Source organism: Sciurus vulgaris (assembly GCF_902686455.1).
Source record: "Sciurus vulgaris genome assembly, chromosome: 3".
NCBI classification, from domain to species: domain Eukaryota; kingdom Metazoa; phylum Chordata; class Mammalia; order Rodentia; family Sciuridae; genus Sciurus; species Sciurus vulgaris.
This window is the reverse complement of record NC_136463.1, coordinates 149,778,182-149,799,848: the sequence shown is the minus strand read 5'-3', so window position 1 is coordinate 149,799,848 and position 21,667 is coordinate 149,778,182. Positions and strand designations below refer to the sequence as shown.

General features: G+C 32.4%; 1 protein-coding gene across 1 annotated transcript in view; it reads left to right on the top strand.

The window, feature by feature from the left end:
* The window catches only part of PGAP1 (post-GPI attachment to proteins inositol deacylase 1), an 82,239-nt gene extending 60,901 nt beyond the window's left edge, over positions 1 to 21,338 (top strand). Inside the window, exons 20-27 of the mRNA XM_079132584.1 lie at positions 1,301 to 1,394; positions 6,546 to 6,636; positions 7,404 to 7,601; positions 8,984 to 9,119; positions 10,442 to 10,492; positions 10,978 to 11,165; positions 12,251 to 12,355; positions 13,634 to 21,338. Of these exons, the coding sequence (XP_078988710.1) occupies positions 1,301 to 1,394; positions 6,546 to 6,636; positions 7,404 to 7,601; positions 8,984 to 9,119; positions 10,442 to 10,492; positions 10,978 to 11,165; positions 12,251 to 12,355; positions 13,634 to 13,772 (1,002 nt within the window). The 3' untranslated portion in view covers positions 13,773 to 21,338. The remainder of the gene's footprint in view (positions 1 to 1,300; positions 1,395 to 6,545; positions 6,637 to 7,403; positions 7,602 to 8,983; positions 9,120 to 10,441; positions 10,493 to 10,977; positions 11,166 to 12,250; positions 12,356 to 13,633) is intronic.
* Positions 21,339 to 21,667: the final 329 nt, after the last annotated feature.

Below are 21,667 nucleotides of genomic sequence, written 5' to 3'. Positions count from 1 at the left end.
TTAAACAGATTCAAACACTTTTAAGCCTTACACTTCTATGAGAGAAATGATGTTTATCTCATTTTACTGATGAGATCATAGAAAGATAGGGCAAAGTAACTTGCCCAATGACACAAAACTAGTGACAGAAAGCTAGAATCTAAATCCGGAGGTCTGGCTCATGAGCCTACTAGGCTGTTTAATGTTGATAATTTAATTATGCTATATGTTTCCTAGTGTATCACTATCAGGCAGTGAGTTTCATTTAGCAATAGATAGAAAAATGGACATTTCCCTTTTTTTTAACTTTCCTTTCCTTCCACCTGAAGCTTATAAACTATAAATCCTGAGGGTAGGATGCAAATTTTTTGAATTTTTCTAATCTTTTTTCAACCTGGGAGTCCATGGAGGGACTTAAAGGAGACCCTGAACTTTCTGAATTTTTTTGCAACATATTGGGTAATCTTGTACTTTAATAGATTTATTTCATCAGATTACCAAGGGAGTTGATACATATTCTAAAAAATTCTGTGGATTAAGACCATGCTGAATTTTCTTTAAAAATTTAATGTTAAAAAACAAAGAACTTAACATTTTTGTTTTTATTATAGATATGTTTTATACAGATTAGATCAACTGACTTGAGGCACTGTAACATAATGATCATGAACTTTATGAGTTTAAATTATGGTTTCACTGAATTTCCAAGATAATGAAGACCATTAAAGGTTAATAATTATAACTAATGTTATCTTATAGTTATCATGAAAGTTAATATTTTAAATGCTTTACACAATGAGCATGTTTAATCTTAATAATTGCCAATAAGTACTATTATTTTTTCCTATCTTACTGATAAGCACATAGAGAAGGGTGAAGTAACTTACCCTTGGCATTTGTAATTGTGCAAGGTAGTTGGGCTCCTCATGCCTAGGTTTTTTCACCTATAAAATAGGGAAAAGAACTACCAGAAAGGATTTGGGGGAGGAAGACATGAGGTAATATATATAAAGATGTTTAGTGTCATGCCTGGAACATAGTAAATGCTTGATAAACATGCTTTGAAGAAAAGGTTTTAGCATATACCAGTCAATTATGCCTTTGAAAAATTCAGATATTTTTATGCTGTATGTTATTAGCATTTATTTTACTTAGAGTTTTTGATACTTGTTACTGGAAATAACTTTGTGGCCATGTCAGAAAAACTATAAAGAATAAACTTTTTGTGTGTGCTTAAAAATCTTTTTATTTTGTGTTAAAGTCCATTTATTTCATTAACATGAATATTCAAAAATTGTCCATTGATTTACCTGTTTTATAGGTAGTTAGATTTCATGGTGGAGCTCTTCCTGCTTATGTTATATCTAGTATCCTTCTTGCTTATGGAGGACAGTTATACTCTCTTTTCTCAACAGGTAAAAATGTTTATAATTTTTAAAGTTGTTTTGTTATGAACATTAGTGGAACAACTATTAGTTCCATGTGTACATTTAAATCAATTATGTTGAATTAGGAAATATAATAAGGAAGTTTTTAGAAATAGTCGAATAGTAGTAGATACTGCTGTTCTTGGAAACTGTAAAATAGTGTGTGATTTATTTTATTTTATTTTACTTCTACTAACCACCAATTCCAAACTAGTTTGGGGCAACTAGTTTAGAGACCTCCAGTTTCTGGTTCTGAGATCTGCAATTTACTAATATTCTCTTAGCCTCTCACTTTTGTATAATTTTTTAATGAAAAAAATAAATTTGAGTCTGAATATTTAACTTTTTAAAATAAGTGAATTCGCATAATAATAATAATCATGTAATATTTTTTCAGTATTTATGTATTAAAAAGGAACAAAAATAATCACATACACATAAAAATGAATGCCCTGATATTATGAAATGATTTGTTTAAAAAGTGTAAACAGTTTCCAAGATTCATACATTACCATTTATCACTAAGTTTAATCATTAAGTTCCTTAAGTTCTAGGTTCTGTCTTCTGTGTATTTTTATTTCTCCCTTATAATTTATTGAACACAACTGTGTTTGTGCTTTTGTGTCTCTCACAGTTTGAATTTTGCTGATTATACTCCTATGGTATAGTCGATCATATTTTTCTAACTGCTGTACTTTTTATAAATTGGTAATTGAGCTAGGCATGGTGGCACCTCACGTAATCCCAGTGACTCTGGAGACTGAGGCAGGAGGATCACAATTTCAAGACCAGTGTCAGCAATTTAGTGAGACCCTGCCTCTAAATAAAAAGGCTGGGGATGTAGCGCAGAGGTAGAGCACCCCTGAGTTCAATCCACAGTACTGAAAATAAATAAATAAGTTGGTAATTAGAACTATAGGCTTGACAACACTTCTTGTTGCTGCTCCTGTTACAGTTTTATATACATTTTTAATAATTTTTATTGGTTCATTATAATTGTATGTAATAGGATTCATCTTGATATATTTGTATGTGCACATAACAGTTGGTCAATTTTATTCCCCAGTACTGCCTTCCTCCCTCCCCCGGTCTCCTTCCTCTATCCTGTTGTTGGTCTTCCTCTTATTTTCATGAAACATGCCCCCACACACACATTTATTCCCCCGTCTATTTTCTACATGTTAGAGAAAACATATGATCCTCCACTTTTTGAGTCTAGCTTATTTTACTTAACACAATGCTTTCAAGTTCCATATATTTTCCTGCAAATGACATAATCTCGTTAATCTTATTTTTCTCTATGGCTGAATAAAATTGTACTGTGTATATATATCACATATTCTTTATCCATTCGTTTGTTGATGACACATAAGCTAATTCCATAACTTAACTATTGTGAATTGCACTGCTATAAAATGTATGTGTGTATCATTGTAGTATTCTGATTTTAATTCTTCTGGATAAAGAAGAGCGATCCATATCCATGGGTCATGTAGTAGTTCCATTCCTAGTCTTTTGAGAAACCTCCATACTGATTTCCATAGTGTTTGAACTAATTTACAATCCCATCAACAGTGTATAAGTGTTCTTTTTCCCCACACTGTCACTGGCATTTATTATTATTTGTTTTATTGATTATTGCCATTTCACCTGGAGTGAGATGAAATCTCAATGTAGTTTTTTAGCTTCTTTTTTTTTTTTTGGTAGCAGGGATTGAACTTGGGGGTACTGAGCCACATCTCCAGCCTTGTTTTGTACTTTATGTAGAGACACAGTCTCCCTGAGTTGCTTAGGGCCTCCATAAGTTGCTGAGGCTCGCTTGAGGATCCTGAGACATGTGCCACCACACCTGGCTCAAGGTAGTTTTGATTTGTTTCCCTGATTGCTAAAGATGTTGAACATTTTTTCATTTTTTTGGTGGCCATTTATTTGTATTTCTTCTTTTGACAAGTGTCTGTTTGTGTGCCCATTGTTTGGGTTGTTTTTTGGGTTTTTTTTTTTTTTTTTTTTTTTTTTTTTTTTGCACGGTGCTGGGGATCGAACCCAGGGACTTGTGCTTGCAATGCAAGCACTCTATCAACCGAGCTATCTCCCCAGCCCCTTTTGGTGGTTTTTGAGTTCTTTATATATTGCCAATATTAATCCTCAATTGAAAGAGTGACTGGCGAAGAATTTCCCTCATTCCGTAGACTCTCTCATCATACTCTTGTTCCCTTGGCTATGCAGAAGCTTCTTAATTTGATGAAATCCCATTTATTCTTATAATTATTTCCTGTGCTTTAGGAGTCCTATTGTTGCCTGCCCCTATATGTTAAGAGCAGTGACACTATGCTTTCTTCTAGCAGTTGCAGAGTTTCTGGTCTAATTCCTAGATTTTTGATCCACTTTGAGTTCACTTTTGTGCGGGTGAAAGACAGGAATCTAGTTTCATTCTTCTACATGTGGATATCCAGTTTTGCCTGTACTATTTCTGAAAAATTCTCTTTTCGCCAACATATGCTTTTAGCATCTTTGTTCAGGGGTGTACACTTCTATTAGTATCCTCCCTCATTTTCCCTTCCTCCTTTCTTATTTTACCTCCCTTCTTTCCTTCCTTTCCTCTTTATGGTCCAGTGCATCATAGCTACTTTTTCATCCTACATGTGGCTAAAGAAGACAGAATATTCATGACTCATGTCTCCCAAGTTCTTAAGGACTGGCAAATCCTCTAAGGTTTAAGACATCCCCAAGAAAATTCCTTATTTGTTTTTACACTTTATACCTTTATACCTGAAGCTTCTTCCTTCTTAAGGACCTCTTCAGATGCAGAGCCTCATCAAAGGCACTTTGTTCTCCATTTTATTTCTGGAGACTTATGTCATACCAAACACAGTATACATTTAGTAAACTAGTCTGTATCAGCAATATCATTTAGGTCCTGGCACAGTGAATGGAATAATTGAGATTTTAATGAAAGAACTATTTCAAAGGTTTGTGTAGAATTGAGGGAAACTACCAAGAGATGATAAAGTAGAAGCTAGAAAAAAAAAAAAAAGGAAACCTAAGAGACCTGTTTGAGTGAGCAGTATTACTAGAACTGCAGCCTTGGGTATAGGAACATGCAGTACTGCCAACCTGTGGCATACCTGGGAAAAAGATAGGGAAATAAATTTTCTAACCCTATTTCTTCCTACTCTCTAAGAATCTACTAGAACCTCTCATTCACTGAACCTAACAAGCTAGAAGCCTGTCCCTGAAAGCAAACCTCCCAAAGTGAATGGATCTGGAGAGGCAGATGTAGGATAAGTGGATAAAACCAATAATTAGAACAGTTTCCTGAGAGCCTAATCTTTGTTTTGTTGGGCTTGGAGTAATAAAAGGAAGCAGGAAAAAAGAGTGGGACCAAAATATGAAAAGAATGTAAAATATGTAAAAACATATAAAAATAGTAGTCCCTAAATCACTTTCACCATATCCATCTTTCCAAATCCTACAGCTACTTAATACCTTTCAGTTACTTTTATATAACTTCAGGTTTGCATTCCATGCTCATTTATACCTGAGTTAAAATATATTCCAGGAATGCCTATAATCCCAGTTGCGGGGATGGAGAGTGAGGCAGGAGGATCACAAGTTTGAGGCCAGTCTCAGCAACTTAGCAAGGCCCTGTCTTAATAAGGCCTGGGGCTGCAGCTCAATGGTAGAGCACCCCTGGGTTCAATCCCTAGTACCAGGAGGGAAGAGTGGGGGAGGAGGAGGGAGAGAGATTATTCTGGTGATATGAGATCAACCAGACTTGAATGTAAAATCTGTTCTGTTTTGTTTGGGTTTCCCTCCCACTAAGGTGGGGAATCAAACCCGAGGACCTCACACTCATTAGGCTAGCACTGAGTTGCAACCCCAGTCTGTCTGTCAGGTTTTCAAAGTCTGAAAGAGAGGCCTCATACTTCTTAATTTCAGCAGACTTGATAATGGATTCCTAAACATACTGAATTCACAGATAGATTGCCCAGAAACTCCAGGATATTTGATTTTACTTATTCTGGAATATTTAAGTATGAGAATATGTTTTAAACCAATTAAAGAGATACTTCTACACCAAGAGTGTATATGAAAATTCACCTACTGGACTGGGAGTATAGCTCAGTGATAGGGCATTTGCCAAGCTTACATGAAGCTCTGGGTTCAATCCACAGCATCACCAAAAAAATAAATAATAATAATAATCACCTATAGCTCATACTCACTAGAATGACTATAGTAAGAAAAATAATACCAAGTATTAACAAGGATATTGAGAAATTGAAACCCTCTTAAACTTCTGGTGGGAATGTAAAATGGAATAATTTCTTTGGAAAACAGTCTGACAATTCCTCAAATGGTTACCAGAGGTATTTATATGACTCAGCATCTCCATTCCTAGAATAGGCCTGAGAGATATGAAAGTATACATTCATATAAACACTTTACACAAATGTTTATAGAGTATTTTATTCATACTACCCAAAATGTTAAACTAATTTAAATGAATATTAATAAAAATGGTATGTCTATACAGTGGAATATTATTCATTAATAAAAAAAGTGAAGTACTGATACATGTTACAACATAGATGAAGCTTGAAAAATGCTAAGTGAATGAAGCCAGTGACAAAGGCCCACACATTATATGAGTCTATTTATATAAAATATTCAGAATAGGCATATATATAATGAAAGTACATTAGTGGTTGCTTAAGGATGGTAGTTTTTAAGGGGAACAAAGTTCCTTTTGGGGAATAATGACAATGCTTTTAAAACTGAAGACAGAAACCCAATATTGAGTATACTAAAAGAATCATTGAATTGTGGAGACTTTACATGGAGGAGTGTATGGTATGAGGATTAATCTCAATAAATCTGTTTTTAAAAGTCACCTGTGAAGATTTGTGAACATACAGGAAATGAAACTATATCTTTGAGTTCCTAAATTTATTTCACAAATTACTATTCTCTAAGTACCATTAAATTAACAGTAATTTTTAGTTTTCCAAAAAGAGTTTCTGATAGTAGCAAAGTTCCTTGCTTTTCTGTCATAAAATATGCTGCTCTTGACAATGCAAAATATATTTCATAATTACTGTGAATTCTGTGATGCATGTAATTTTTTTTAAATCACAGGTTATTGCTTAGAATATGCTACCATATTGGATAAAGAAGCCAAACCATACAAAGTTGATCCCTTTGTAATTATGATTAAGTTTCTTTTGGGGTAAGTTTTATTTTATCTGTGGTAATTTTTTAGATTTTATTTTATGTAAAAATATGGTTGATTCTATAATGCAGTATAAAATTTCATACAAATTTGGCAGTTGACTGGTTTCATTGGATGGGTATTTTTCTTTTAGGAAAGGGCTTAATCAATATATCTACATTTATTTCAGTAGTATAGTCATTCCAAAAGTAACTATCAAACTTATCAATCTTAACTTAGACTGTAAATTCAACAATACTTTAAGGTTTGCAAATGGATATGTATGGTCCATAATCTTTGGGTATCCCAGATTGACTAACATAGGGTATTGATGAAATAGTGCTTCTGATCATTTTCTCTCCTTATAGAAACTATGTTTTTGAACTCTTGATTACAGTTGACATTACTTACTTAATTTATTCACATTTTTTATTTTTTGTTTAAGAACCATTACTTAGTCATTACAACTAACTGTTGACTTTTTAACTTAAAAAAAAGAAGCATGATGAATACATTGCTTCATATAGAAATCAAGAGAGCACTAAATCTGTGTTGAGAGTCAGTACTCACACTTGCTGATAGGTAGATTCATATGGGAGATAAATTGACTTGTTTCATCAGAGACTTCTGGCTTGTTTTTCAGGATAAATTTTTAAGTTGAGAATCATAGAACATTAAGGAAGCTAGAGAATGGTCAAACACCTCAAACATGAAATCCTGGAATGTTAGTTATTGGAGGTGTTTATTCATTGTTTTGCTTTCATTTTGTTTTCTTTTGTTCACAGGTATAAATGGTTTAAGGAATTATGGGACTTATTATTATTACCAGAATTAGATGCCATTGTTCTAACTAGTCAGAGTATGTGTTTCCCCCTTGTATCTTTGATTCTCTTTCTATTTGGAACATGTACTGCCTACTGGAGTGGCCTACTGTCTTCTGCATCTGTGAGACTTCTTTCCTCATTATGGCTAACTTTGAAAAGGTAAAATGAATGACTCAAAGCTTTCCTACTTCTCTTAATTAGAGTCACTAAACTATTTTCTAAGAAAAGATGTATAACTAGCAAAAGCATGAGTAGTGTTCCAAATTGTGCCTTTGTCAAGGATCATCATTTATTGCAAATTAAATACCACCTTGGATATTGACCTTAGTGCCAAGAATTAGTCAAAAAACTTGACAAATTTCATTGTTGTAAATCTCTCAGAAGGTATTGTTTCTCTGCAGTGCCTTTTTCTTTCTTTTTTTTTTAAACTGGGATTGAACTCGGGCGCTTAATCACTAAACCACATCCCCAGCACTATTTTGTATTTCATTTAGAGACAGAGTCTCACTGAGTTGCTTAGTGCCTCCCTTTTGCTGAAGCTGGCTTTGGACTTGAGAGCCTCCTGCCTGCTTTTATATATGCTCAGATAATGAAACCTGAGCATAAGAAATTCCAATCACTATTCAGCATCCTATTAGATGAAATGTATAAAACTTCCAAGGACACTGCCTAGAATTGCATTGAGGACCCAAAGACAAGGTTTCAATCTGAAGTTACTGGTAGGCTTTTCTGAAACACCAATCTAATTTCTGTTGCCACTTCTCCATACCAGACACGTTATCTGATTTACTGTCATGAAAAATGGAGTTTCCCGTGTGGTGCTTCTTACTTTGCCTTCTGAGGTGCTTCTGGCAGGGGTTTCTGATGATAACACCAACGAGCATCAGAGAGGTCACAAGGCTTTTGGAAATTTGTTCTTCCTATCAAGGTTGGAGATGTATGGCACAGGATCTACCTTATTAATGGTTACCTTTGGCAACATTTTATCTTCCTCAGTACAAGTGTTAGCCTTAGTGTATCTCAATAGAAGAGGAGCCGTCACATTGTATTACTTAAATAAATGTGACCGCTTGCCTTTGTTGATACTGTTTACCACATAATATTTACATATTATTAAGCAGAAGAGGCTGGCAGAGTACTTCAGGTTCATTAGCCTTCTGAAATGCTTGGAACCACAGCTGTTTCAGATTTCATATTTTTTAAAAATTTTTGGAATATTTGCATGTACATAATGAAATATCTTAGGGATGTGAACAAAGTCCAAACACAAAATTCACTTATGTTTTGTACAGACCTTATACAAATAACCCAAAGATAATTTTATACAGTATTTTTAATGTGTACCTGCATTTTGAAAATAACCCATCACATGAGATCAGGCATGGAATTGCCCCTTGTAACATGTTAGTGTTAAAATTTTTGAATTTTGGAGAATTTCCAATTTGGGGTTAGGGATGCTCAACCTGCATATTTTTTTCTTTTTATATGTGACTGTATAAATGTCTGTTACTCTATTATTTTAAACTTTTGTCTTATTCCAGACCCTCTGAACTTCCTAAAGATATCAAGATGATATCACCAGACTTGCCTTTTTTGACAGTTGTTTTGATCATAGTTAGTTGGACAACTTGTGGAGCTCTTGCCATCCTTCTTTCTTACCTTTACTATGTATTTAAGGTACGTCAACTCAGTAGTAGAGCCAGAATGACTGGGCTTTTTATTAGGAGGTTGTAGAGTGCCTTGTAGGCTGTTAATGAAAATTTTAATTACTATTATAACATCCTTCTCTTATATAACAGATTTAAATAAAGGTTTCTAAACATCTTGGTTATTTAAATGATACAGTTACTGTAGAACTGAAATTACTGATTCAAGTCAGTTTTTTTGCTAAAAAAAAAGACAAAGGAGAACAGACATAGTCTGTTTTAGGTTGCTTCTTATTCTTGCAAATAATAGCATTTTAAAAAATTTTATCAGAAAGGTTTGATTTACACCTCTTTAAACATGGATGAGAGAAAGCAAAACGTTAGTTGGAAATCAAGTTACTAATCATGCTGAGACAACATTAAATATTAAGAAATGTTGCTAAAGAATGAGAAGACAATGATAAAAATAATGGGCTGAATTTTACTGAAGAAGCAAAAAACACTTTTGCCGAAAAATCCAGGAGGTTATACTTGCACATTCATCTCTGGACACTTGACATCAAGTGGATAATAATTATTTTTTCTTTTTTGAAGAAAGACTTTAGTTGTTGATGGGCCTTTATTGTATTCATTTATTTATATGTAGTGCTGAGAATTAAACCCAGTGCCTCATACATGCTAGGCAAGCACTCCACCACTGAAGCACAACCCCAGCCCTTGAACAAAGATGTTTGCCTCTGCTTTTAATACTAACATATACTCATTACAAATTATTTTTAGTTTTTCAAAGGAACTTCATGTGCATCTGAAAAAATATTTAAACCTACTTTAATCCATAAATACAGCATATTTAGTGTTTTTAATTAGGCATTTCAAACAACTGATACAAAAGCAAAACTTTCTCAGATACTTAAGGAACACAAATATATTAAATGTACAGATGTTTTTCAAGTTCTTATACCACTGTATATTACTGATTTGTATTTTTTATTTGTATTTAACTTCTTACATTGAGTATAATCAAATTTTTTACCTGTAAGATACATAAAATGGCTATAGCAAGCCTTCATTCAAACGTAGGTTCACAGGATGCAAAAGGTGTAGTAACATATCCTGGTCCCTACATACTCTGGAAGTTTGTATTGTTTTGTTTCCAAGTATTTTCTTGTTTTAATACATGGTAGCAAGCATATGTTGTTATTTTATCTTTCTAAAAGAATGTTTGTAAATATTTCAATGAATTTTTAGTTCAGATTTTTAAGATTTCAGATTACAGTGCTTCTCAGTTTTAATAAAAATTCCTATCCCTTTTGTCACAAAACAAGTAAAATTAAAGTTATTTTTTTCTCCTAGATTGTTCATCTGCAAGCCAGCCTAACAACTTTTAAAAATAGCCAGCCCGTGGTACGTTGTATTTTAAAACTTCTACCTAGCTTTAATATGAATGAACATTAGAAAATATGTTTATTTTTCAGAAAGGTTAGAATTTGATAGTGTGTGAAAGTCTTATGAATTTTTAAATAACTTTAATAAAAGTGAACTTAAAGATTATTAAAATAGATGTAAACTGTTATAAATTTAATTCGACCTTTGTTAGTAGCTGTGTCATTTTTGTTATTATTATGAAATATTATCTTTTAAGTTTTACTTTGAGCAATTACTTAGAGGCTATATTCTCAGCAGTGAAAATAGCAAGTCAAAAGAATAAAACTTTCATAACTGTAACCATTTAATTAGGTACCATTTACATTTCAGTTTTTATTTCAGTTTGGTAATGGAAAGATATACATATTTAACTGTTTAGTAGTTATAATTCTAAATAAAACAAATATCTCTGATTTATTTTTGTGTACTTAATATCTTGATATTTTTACTTTATTGCTTTGTAGAATCCCAAACACTCTAGAAGAAGTGAAAAAAAATCCAATCACCATAAAGACTCCGCAGTACACCATCTTCGTTTATCTGCTAGTGATGCTGAAGACAGTCTTCGCATGCACAGTACTGTGATTAACTTATTAACATGGATTGTATTACTCAGCATGCCATCTTTAATTTATTGGTTAAAGAATCTTAGGTGAGTTTCATTTATGTAATTATTATTTTTGTGGTTTAGACAATAACTTATCTGTAAGTAGAGACTTGCTTATATTCCTGGTGGCCCATGAAAATTCCTTAAGACCGGGAAGCTATGAAATTTATTTTCAATACGTTCACATTTTCTCATTCACTACAAGAATATAAACTTTTGGAATATCAACTCCTCCAAAAATCTTCAAAAATGAGTGATTTGTATTTTTACTTATTGGTACATTTCTAAATAAAAGGCCACCTCATTCAAATAGTAGTCAAGCCCCTACACATTAAAAAAAATAATATAAAGCTTTCAGATTATCTAAGTATTGAAAGTATTTTTTTAAGTTGTTAGAACTAAAAATAAGTTCAATAAATGAAATCAAAGGTTACCAGATGTTAATATCTTTTTATCCCTCATTTTAGTTAAGATCCAGATTTGTGTTCACAGATTTGCAGTTGTAATTATTTGGGGAGCACAAACTTATGATTCAGAAAAGCTATAGACATCTTACTGACATAAAAACAAGAGATGAGATTTTTGAATTTTAAAAAGATAAGGAATGGTAACTTTTCATTCATTGTATCTATTATAGGGCAGCTTTGATGTGTTTTAAATAATTTGTCTTTTAAAAACTATGTATTACCTTTTAGACCTATACTGATTATAAAAGGGAAATCTTTCATGATGGATGTTTTCATTTCCTTTACTCATGTCTGAACATAATTCTCCATATAAAACCTTGGGTTATAGGATGATGTAGAGCGAAAAGTACTTATTAAAGATTTCATGAGCTTTTTAGAGCTTTCTTCTATCCATATTGCTTTTGGAATGTTTTGAAAATTATTTAATTTGATTGATTCTGGTAATTTAAAATGATCAAGCCAGGTGCCGTGGTGCACAGCCATAGTTGCCAGCCTCAGAAATTTAGTGATACCCTTTCTCAAAAAATAAACAAGCAAAAAATGCTGGGGTTGTAGCTCAGTGATAAAGTGCCCCTGGGTTCAAGCTCCAGTACCTAATTGATTGGTTGATTTTTAAAGTGAACAGTTCTGTTTTGTTGATTTATGTTTTTTTCTTTTATTTAGGTATTATTTTAAACTTAATCCTGATCCATGCAAACCTTTGGCATTTATCCTTATTCCAACTATGGCAATTCTTGGAAATACTTACACAGTTTCAGTAAAATCAAGGTATGATACATTAATCTTTCTTTTTCTTAAGTCTGTTCTTGGACTTTATCACCCTTTGTTTTTACTTCTGAAGCATATTCTTTATTTGTAATTAATTTAATTATTCCTAAAAGTAACAGTATTATGGGTTTATATGTAAGTATATTATACTTGTTTTAATTATAAGTTTTACATGCTAGGATGTAATAATATGGGTTATTTTCTTTAAAAAGTTAACCCTTTAAAGCTATATCTAAGATTTACTTCTAAGAAGTACAGGAGGAGTAAAAGTAGATGGAGATGTGGGTGAAATTAAGATTGGCCATGATTTGCTAATTTTTGAAGTTGGCTAACAGGTGCATGAGGATTCACTACGCTGTTAGACTACTTTGGTATATGGTTAAAATTCTCCATAATAGTACTTGGCTTTTAATTCACTGATTGTTTGCTCTGGGAGCCTTTTCAGTTGATTCTGGAAGATATTTGCAAATATTCTAGAATCAAACCAACCTGGGCCTCATATATTGGCTCTGCCATTCAATATTTTTATGTCTTTAGGTAAGCTTTTTAACCCTTCTTATCTGCAGTGTCTCTCTTTTCAGAGTAAAAGGGTGATAGTCTTTCCTGAGAGTAGTATTTCTTAAAAACATTTAGTATCTTAACTTATATGATTCTTTCATTGGGAATTAAAGAATGTTCCTGCTGGGCACAGTGGTACATGCCTGTAAATACCAGTGACTCAGGAGGCTGAGGCAGGAGAACTGCAAGTTCAAGGTTAACCTCAGCAACTTGGCAATACCCTGTCTAAAAATAAAAAACAAATAGGACAGGAGATATAGCTCAATGGTAAAGTGCCCCTGGGTTCAAGCCCCAGTACAAATCAATAAGTAAAGGAAGAAATGTTCCTTTTGGGTTTGCTTGTCTTATTTTTACTGTAAGATTAAAATAAACATTTCTATAGCTGTGTCTTAGTGAATATCATTATTTTTGTTAGGATAAATTTTTAGAGGTAGTATTGTTAGGTAAAAGTCAAACTAACATTTTTCTGTTGTTAAAATTTGAAACATTAAAAGTGGCTAGTTTCTGCATAGAAATGTTTTCCCCTTTTTTAGTCAAAATATAGCTCATATTTCTCTTTTAAAAAATCATGGACAGGTAAATTAATTACATTAAAAATTATTTCATTTACAATCACTTAGAATACTTACCTTTCCTAAAAATGTATAAAAGATTGACATATTCTGTTTTAGCTCTCATTGCAGTTTACATAACAATGTATCTTTCTTTCTCTCTTTACAGTAAATTGTTGAAGACTGCCTCACAATTTCCACTTCCTTTGGCTGTTGGTGTGATTGCTTTTGGATCAGCACACTTATACAGGGTTCCATGCTTTGTCTTCATTCCTCTCTTACTCCATGCATTATGCAACTTTATGTAAGATTGGACTTACGTGATGATAAAAATGATTTATGCCTTTGAGGCCAGTAGTAAGAGTGAACACACAGATCCACCAACATGGGCAGCAAGATCTTTGGAGAAGACAAATCTATTTTTACAGTATTGAAAATAGGAAATTAGTTTTGTAATGCTTGAGGAAAATAGATGAAGCATGGTTTTGTTTTGTGCTGTGGCATCTGGGTATTAGTCATTTTTGAAAAATTAGTGAAGGGATATGATGGCCACTGTCTTTGAGGACTCCCATGCATATCACCTAATCTACTTCATCAGCCATACCAAGGATCTTTTTCTAGAGACTCAGTAGATGCAACGTTGTTTGTAGTCTCACGTCAGACATTCTACTTGTTTCATCAAACTTTCTTCTGAAAAATGGATTGTTTTATATTTGCTATCTATAGTTTATGTATTGAAAAATAAGTCCTAAAAAATTGATAAAAAAAAAAGAAAAGACACACAAAATTCATTCTGTTTGGCTTCTCAGAAGTTAAATTACCACAAAGAGTCTTTGGCTGGTTTTTGGCAGCTGTGGTAAACAGAATAGGCCTTTTGTCTTCTTCCATCTATGGAAATAGAGCTTTGAATTATAAGGAGATCTGCTTTTTGGTAACCAGAGCAAGACTGACGATGAGAACATGAGTCAGATTCAAAACAATGAAATATTCCTGTTATTTTCAGATATGAATCTTATCATATATTCTTGGTGAATACCAGGAGACCTTTTAAGAAATCTGTTGTTAAAGAATATTCTCACAGTTATTGGGATTGCAGTAGTTTGTTTATTTGGTTTATACCATTTGATTAATTCATTACCCCATGATTTCCAAAAGGTTTTCAGGCTATGATAGCTTATTAAAAGACAACCCTAGCAGTCAGAAACAACTCTAGGTTTGCACTAATTTTGTCCACTGTGAAAAAAAAAAATCAACATGATCAAGTATAGTATACAACAGATGGATGAAATTATACTGCTAATGGGATAACAGTAAACAAGTGTTAATCACATTAGTAGCATAAATATAAACAATACACCTCGATAGATAGGGGATGTTAGCCAATAGGTTTAACAGTGGAATCTTTATTTGCCCATGTGACTTCTAGGATTTCTGTTTGACAGATAAGAGAGTAACATTTCTATTTCATTTCAAATTTTGGTTCAAAGAGTTTGAAGAAGGTAATGGAGCATGGTAGAAGAGGATAGTACTCTTTGCTTCACATAGAATAAACTCAGGCTGAAGTGCACCTGGCTCATGGAGCCCTTCATTTACATGTGTGTACTAAAAACACCCCAAACCTCTTAAGTAATGTCCTTAAGTTTTGGCGATTCCACAGTTGCACATGTGAATTTTTGTCCTTGTTAGTACCCTGGGACAACCTAGAAAATCAGTTTTGTTTCATCTGCCATTGTACCTGGACTCCATTGCAACCTCTCAGCTGTTAACTCTATAGAGGGTCCCTCCCACTTTAATAACTGTGGGGCATTAACTCATTTTCCTTCTTAATTCCTCCTCAGGTCCTTGTATTTTAGCATTAGTTAGAAAGGGTATTACTCTGTCCTCTGAGGGTTGTAAGTTCGCATGATTCCATTGTTGTCATTTTCAGTTTCATGCTTATTGTTCAGTATTCACATTATCACTTACCAAGACCATTAAAGGGTGTGATAACCTCATAGTAAACTTAGAGACATACCAGGCTTTTGTTTGTTTGAGAGAAGTAGCAAAAACACTAAACCATAAAATTCTTGAATGTTCAATACCTGAGAGGAAAGAGATTTTTATTAGATTATACACTTGTTTCTGTGGCATACCACATATATATTTAAATAGGAACACATCTACCTATATTTGGCTGTACATATAAAACAACTTTTATGCTCGTATCTTTTGTTACTGTTACTATAGTTGTATCCCAAGTTATAGGTTAAATGTGTCATTTGCTGAGTTTGAACTTAGATCTATATACAGAAAGAACATTAGGAAATTTATTAATTCGGATCTTCTCTTGACAGCCATGATCATTATGTTTATGAGAGCTAAAGTCCTTGGTTAGTCAGTACTGCTCAAGGATAAAATCTTACAAGCTTGAATTTCTCACTTGGGAGCAGTACATTTTGCTTTTTAAATTAGCAAACTAGGAATACTAATTCTCCCTAATGTATTTTTTGTGGGAGTGGACTTTTCATAAGTTCTAAAGACTTAAGCCAATAAAATATTTCATTTTAAGGACTACAAAATTAATTAAACATTTTATAAACAGTAGTAGGTTAGGTTATTGGCCATTATATTTGTATGTATACAAAGATACATATATATATATACACATTTTTGACAGGGTCTTCATCAAGCACTTTAAATGCAGGTAGCTACCAGAGGTGAGAGGTAGGTTCCATATGAGGATTAGCAAAATTGATATTTCTATCACTTAAGAAAACTCCTTTGCCTTTAAATCACACACTGTGGGAATCATGCTTACAATCTTTATTATTATCTGGTAAAACAGCACAGACCTATTAGCAGTGTTACTAAAAAAGAAATTGTTTATTGGCAGCTAGAGATAATCTAGTTCAGTAAATTTCTGTGTTCTGCTCTTAGGGCATTTTTTATTTAGAAATTATTGAGTTTTGAGGAAACATTTTTGCTTATAAAATAGTTCCTAGACACTGTTGTTGATACTAGATCAGATATAGACTGGACAGGGAAAAACACTGAATACTTTCAGTGTTTCTAACACCTCCCCTGGAGTTATTGCTGTTATAATCTAGAATCCATAATATGATAGAAATCCCCAACATGGTGTGTGGTAGTGGGGGTGGTCCCTGGGGAGCCAACCCAGGCCCTCTCACAAACTAAGCACACACTCTACCACTGAGCTACTCTATCAGCACCTGTTAACTTTATTTCTGGATCATTTTCATACCAGAGTTAAATTAGGTTCTTATTTTCTTAGTTTTCACCAAAATTAAAATATTTAAGGCAGTGGTTCTTAATTCATTAACATTGATTTTTAATCCCTTTCATGTATGTTAATAATATATTGATTAATTAATCTATTAATTTTTAAATATTTTAGTCAGATAAATTCAGATACATATAATGGAATGCCTTTTCTTGGTTGAAATAACTTTACTAATATCAACATGATAATTTAGTAAAGAAAAATAAAAAACTGTAGTAGGTAGGCCTACTAAATGTTTGTTACTGATTATCTTAGCACTCATATAGATACACTACTTGTACAAAGCAGAATTTTTTTTCATTTTCTAGTTCCTATAGCTTCCTTAACTCTACAGCCTTCTCATTTATAGCATAATGTGTTCATTTAGCCTGGCTGCTTATTAGCACTTTTAAAGAAGGTGGTCAAGGGAAATAAAAGGAAGTAAAACTCACCTTTCAATGTAGCTTTTTAAAGCTCTGGGAAAATTAGGGAAACATAAATATAAGGTAAACTAGATCTGATTTCTGCATCTCCAGATAAATCAGTTGACATAATTTCATCTTAGATTAGTTCTAAATAAGTGTAATGTCTTGCATTATCATTTAGTTAAATATAAAACCTTAGAGTGTTGCATTTGAAGTTTTAGGAACTGTTTATTAAAATCATTTGGGGAAAATCCAAAAATGTGTTAGGCCTTTCTATGACTGGGCATTTTTTGGTTATTTTTCATCATCACTTTGTGTTTTCTCAGTGTTGTAGGATTTTTGAATTTGTATACCATAGGAAACAAGATACCTTGTGAAATTTATTAAGGGGGAAAAATCAATTGGGAGAGTATGCCACACACTTATCAGACTAAAGGGAGCAATAAAATTATCTTTGTTTTAGGAAATTAGACCCTGCCAGGAAAACTTTCTTAGCAAATAAATGTAAATGCAGAAGATACTTTTACAAAATTATAAAATTATTTGAAAGCTGAAATTTTATCCCAGTCTTTTTGAACTAAGAACATTTCAAATTCTGAAGTTTATTTGTAATCATTACTCATTCTTTCACAGTAAGTTTTAGTGACTTGAGAAAATAAGTCTTTGCTTTTCATAAGGATAATAGAAAAGTTGAGTCAGTGATCCAAGTCCAAATATGTGTACTGTGATTGCTCAATAATTCACAGTTTTAAATAAGTTATATTATGAATAGAGAATACTGAATTTTGTATATTAGTAACTTAATTTCAAAAACAGAACAAACTTTGGAAATAGAATAAACAAGCTGTTATTGCATTAATAATATGAATGTGACGTACATCTAAATTGATAACAGGTTGTGCAAAAGTTAAGTGATATTCTAAGATCTTGATTAAATTGTCTTAGATTAATGCTTTTGAAATCAAGTACAGTACTTTCTGAAAGTGTTATGCTGCTCAAAATGTAAGTTTTTAGATACCAGGAAACCAGTTAATTTCTGAGGATTTTGCATAAGAGTCAGAATCAATCTGTAAACATTCTATCCATTGTAACTTTCAACATTTATGAAAAACTGTATCTGTTGGTGTATTTTAAGTAGTATAAGTTTGTTTGCATATTCAAATTCTAATCTTAGTTTAGGGAATCTAAAAGTAGCCATTTTGTAAAATTCATATGCTATTTTTTAATGTTATTTTGACTTTTCGTATTTATATAGTAGTAATGTTAGGAGTAAAAAAGTTTATAGACAAAGTATAGCTACTAACTGTTCAAAAGCCTAAATGGTAGGCATATTTTGTATTTCATGTTGCACTTGTTCTGTTTCATATTAAACTTTTTACATCCCTTTTTTAAGAAGAAAACACATTTGAATTCTTATTAGCATCAAAGCTCTGTATTGGAAACTTGATAACTGTATTCATCTGGTAAACATACTTTACCACCAAAGCTAAATGAATTGTAAAATACCTCTGGATATTTGTGCCAATGAAACTTTCTTAATGTATTGGGATTAAAGCAAAAATAATCTTTTCAGTATTTTTCATTTAGGACTTATAATAAATGTGTATATCATGGAAATTCCATATTCTAATTTCTTTGAAAATATTCAGCTATGGTATAATTTGTTTATTTTATATGATTTTTTTAATGTTTTCTGATTTTATTTGGTAAAAATCAGTTCATCCAATACTGACCTTTATCTTTGAAGTAATCATTTGAAATAATTTTGCTTCTGATTAATTTTGTGATATAAAGCTTTTTTTTTTTTGTACAGATACAGGTGTCTTATTTATGTTAATTGAAATTTGCAATTTCTTTTGTTTTCTGTGTGTTTCCACTCATTTCCTTTTATGGCCACATGGGGAAATTATCCTCTAGACCCTAGCATAGTATAATGAAATAAACTTTTTAAAATATGAATCTTAAAGGAAAATATTATAAAACAATCACGATGTTAATGCTAAAGGTTACATTAATATGGTGGTGCTTGTGAGAGAAAAGTAGAAATATGATAGACTCAGAAATTGCTGGTTATCTGCTTGCAGTGCTTCAATTTCTCCCCATATAAACTTTAGGGAAGTTTCAGATCTTCATAGTTTTTCTCATCATTTAATCATGTTTCTCTGCCCAGTAATGTCGATACAGTTTGTATAAATACTGTTGGAAGTAGAGGTAGCACAGAAAAGCCAATGTTGAAATATTTGGCCTTGATTTAATGACAGTTTATCCAGTTATCTAATGGGGACTGTGGGTGATATTCGTGAAAAGAAATGTACAAGATCTGAATTTACTGTATACTGTCCTTTGGAATGAGTTTGTCCTCTGCGTTGAACAATTTATCCCAAATAGGCGATGTCTGTATTTTAACATAATCATGCTTTCTACATTGTCAAATAGGTATTTGATGTAATACTGATAGAAATAACCTTGTGCTCCTCTGTTGTGGGGGTGGGAGGAAATCCAATTTTTAGTGTATATATATTAGGAAATTGTGTTATGCATTTACATTTTTAAAAACATAAAAATGACTTAAATATATTATTTTGAATTGATTGTATTACAGTTTCTTAAACTTAACACTAACTATAAATGTAGCAACATACCCATGAGAAACCAGACCAAAATTAAATATATATCACTGTGACCTTGAACTTGTAGTCATTTGGGGTAAAAAAAAGACTGTGCCTTAAAATGATAAAGAAATGCCCTGCAATTTTATACCTGTATATTTTATTGTGGGTGGCCTTTTCTAACTGGTCCGAGATCCTTTGCTTTGAAGTTGATGATAATAAAATTTTAAAAGTTGACTAGTACTTCACTTAATATTTGCCGAACTGTTGTTCTCGAGACCTCCCTTAATTTCCAGAGTTCTTGTTTTCAAATTAAGATTGACTTAGGCCACATAGATGTATAAAATTAAGTTTGGCTAAAGTTTTTGTGGAAAAAAATATTATTTTAGGAGAAGGTCATGGCACCTATGAACATATTGTGCATGGAAATACAAATCTTCAAAATTTAATTTTTTGTCATATTAATGAATAATATAACAAAGAAGTGAACTCTTTCCTAAGACCTATGATCATTTTTCTTCAGATTGTTGGTTTGTATTTGTATGTTTCAAATAAGGTTTATGTACCCAATAATGACTTTTAGCAACTAAGCTCAGATTCATGTAGTGTATCTTTTAAAGTTTTTCTCTTTTTTCTTTTTTCCTTCCTAATTACTTTTAAGATACCAAGACAAAACTGGCTCCAGTTTTTGTTTGCTTGTTTTTTTAATATATAGTTTTGTATCTTTACTGTGCTTATTTAAAATAATGGGCACAATTTCTATTAAAGTTCAAATTATTCCATTTACAAGACAATCATGTTCTCTACCAAAAGATGCCCACGTTTCTGTGTTCTCAGAGTTTCTGTTTTATTTTTCAGTTTCAGGTTTGAACATAAACTCAAAACATTTGTTTCTTCCTATTTTACCTCCACTATCATCCCCCAAAGACAAGAAAGTAGGTTTCTCTAAACCATATAGAAAGATGACGTGTCTTTCCTTAAAGCCTGGTCAAATTGACAAGGAAGTAATTTGGGCAAGGGTATGTAGTAAAATAAGTGGCTTTCAACCTGCATCAATTTTTTTATATCACAGTTAAAAATTTTACAGAGGACAAACTGTGTTGTTCTGAGATAGACTCAGTAAGAAATCGTTTATTAGCATATTAATTCTGTTCTTATCCAGAAAGTACAGTGCATCATAACAGTACTTAACAGTACAAAGGAACTTGTCCTGTAGTATATATTGAAAACTTGTCACCTTGCAGATCTTTCCATTTAAACATGCATGATCTTCTCCAGTACTTTGTACAATGTATGGTGTACTAAATACACTTATGTGTAATTTCGTGTGTATTTTTGGTATGGTGTAGTTAACATTGTTACATTTAACTGGTTGTAATTCAGAAAAAGTGCTACTTATTGTACTTCATAGAGTGTTGTGAATTTTTTTTCCTATGTTTCCACATTATGGTGTAAGTTTAATAGATGAATATTTGCCTTCAGTCTCTGCTCAGGTATTAATGTGTAGCAATTTTGGTGCTTTCTTTTTAATGTCATAATCTGGTGTTCTGAATGTTCAAAAATAAATTTGGTGAATAAGCACACGTGGTACAAAGATTGCTTACTAGTTCACATAGTCTTCCATAATAACCTTGAAAAATTTGTTTCTTTACATGTGTTAGCATTCTAGAAATTAGAATGCCCATTCAGCATGGGGCATGAGGTATCACAAGTAAATATTGGAAGCAAGATATATTGAGATACTTCCCAACTTGTATTTTGTAGCTTCCTACATACATTTGTATGGGCACTTCATAGTTCATTCTGCCTTAAGGAATGATACAGTTGTGTTTCTCTTAAAGAGCATGATTTCCACTCACAAACGGAATGTGTTCCTGGGTGCCCAGTTGAGTAAGAAGAATGATTTAGGC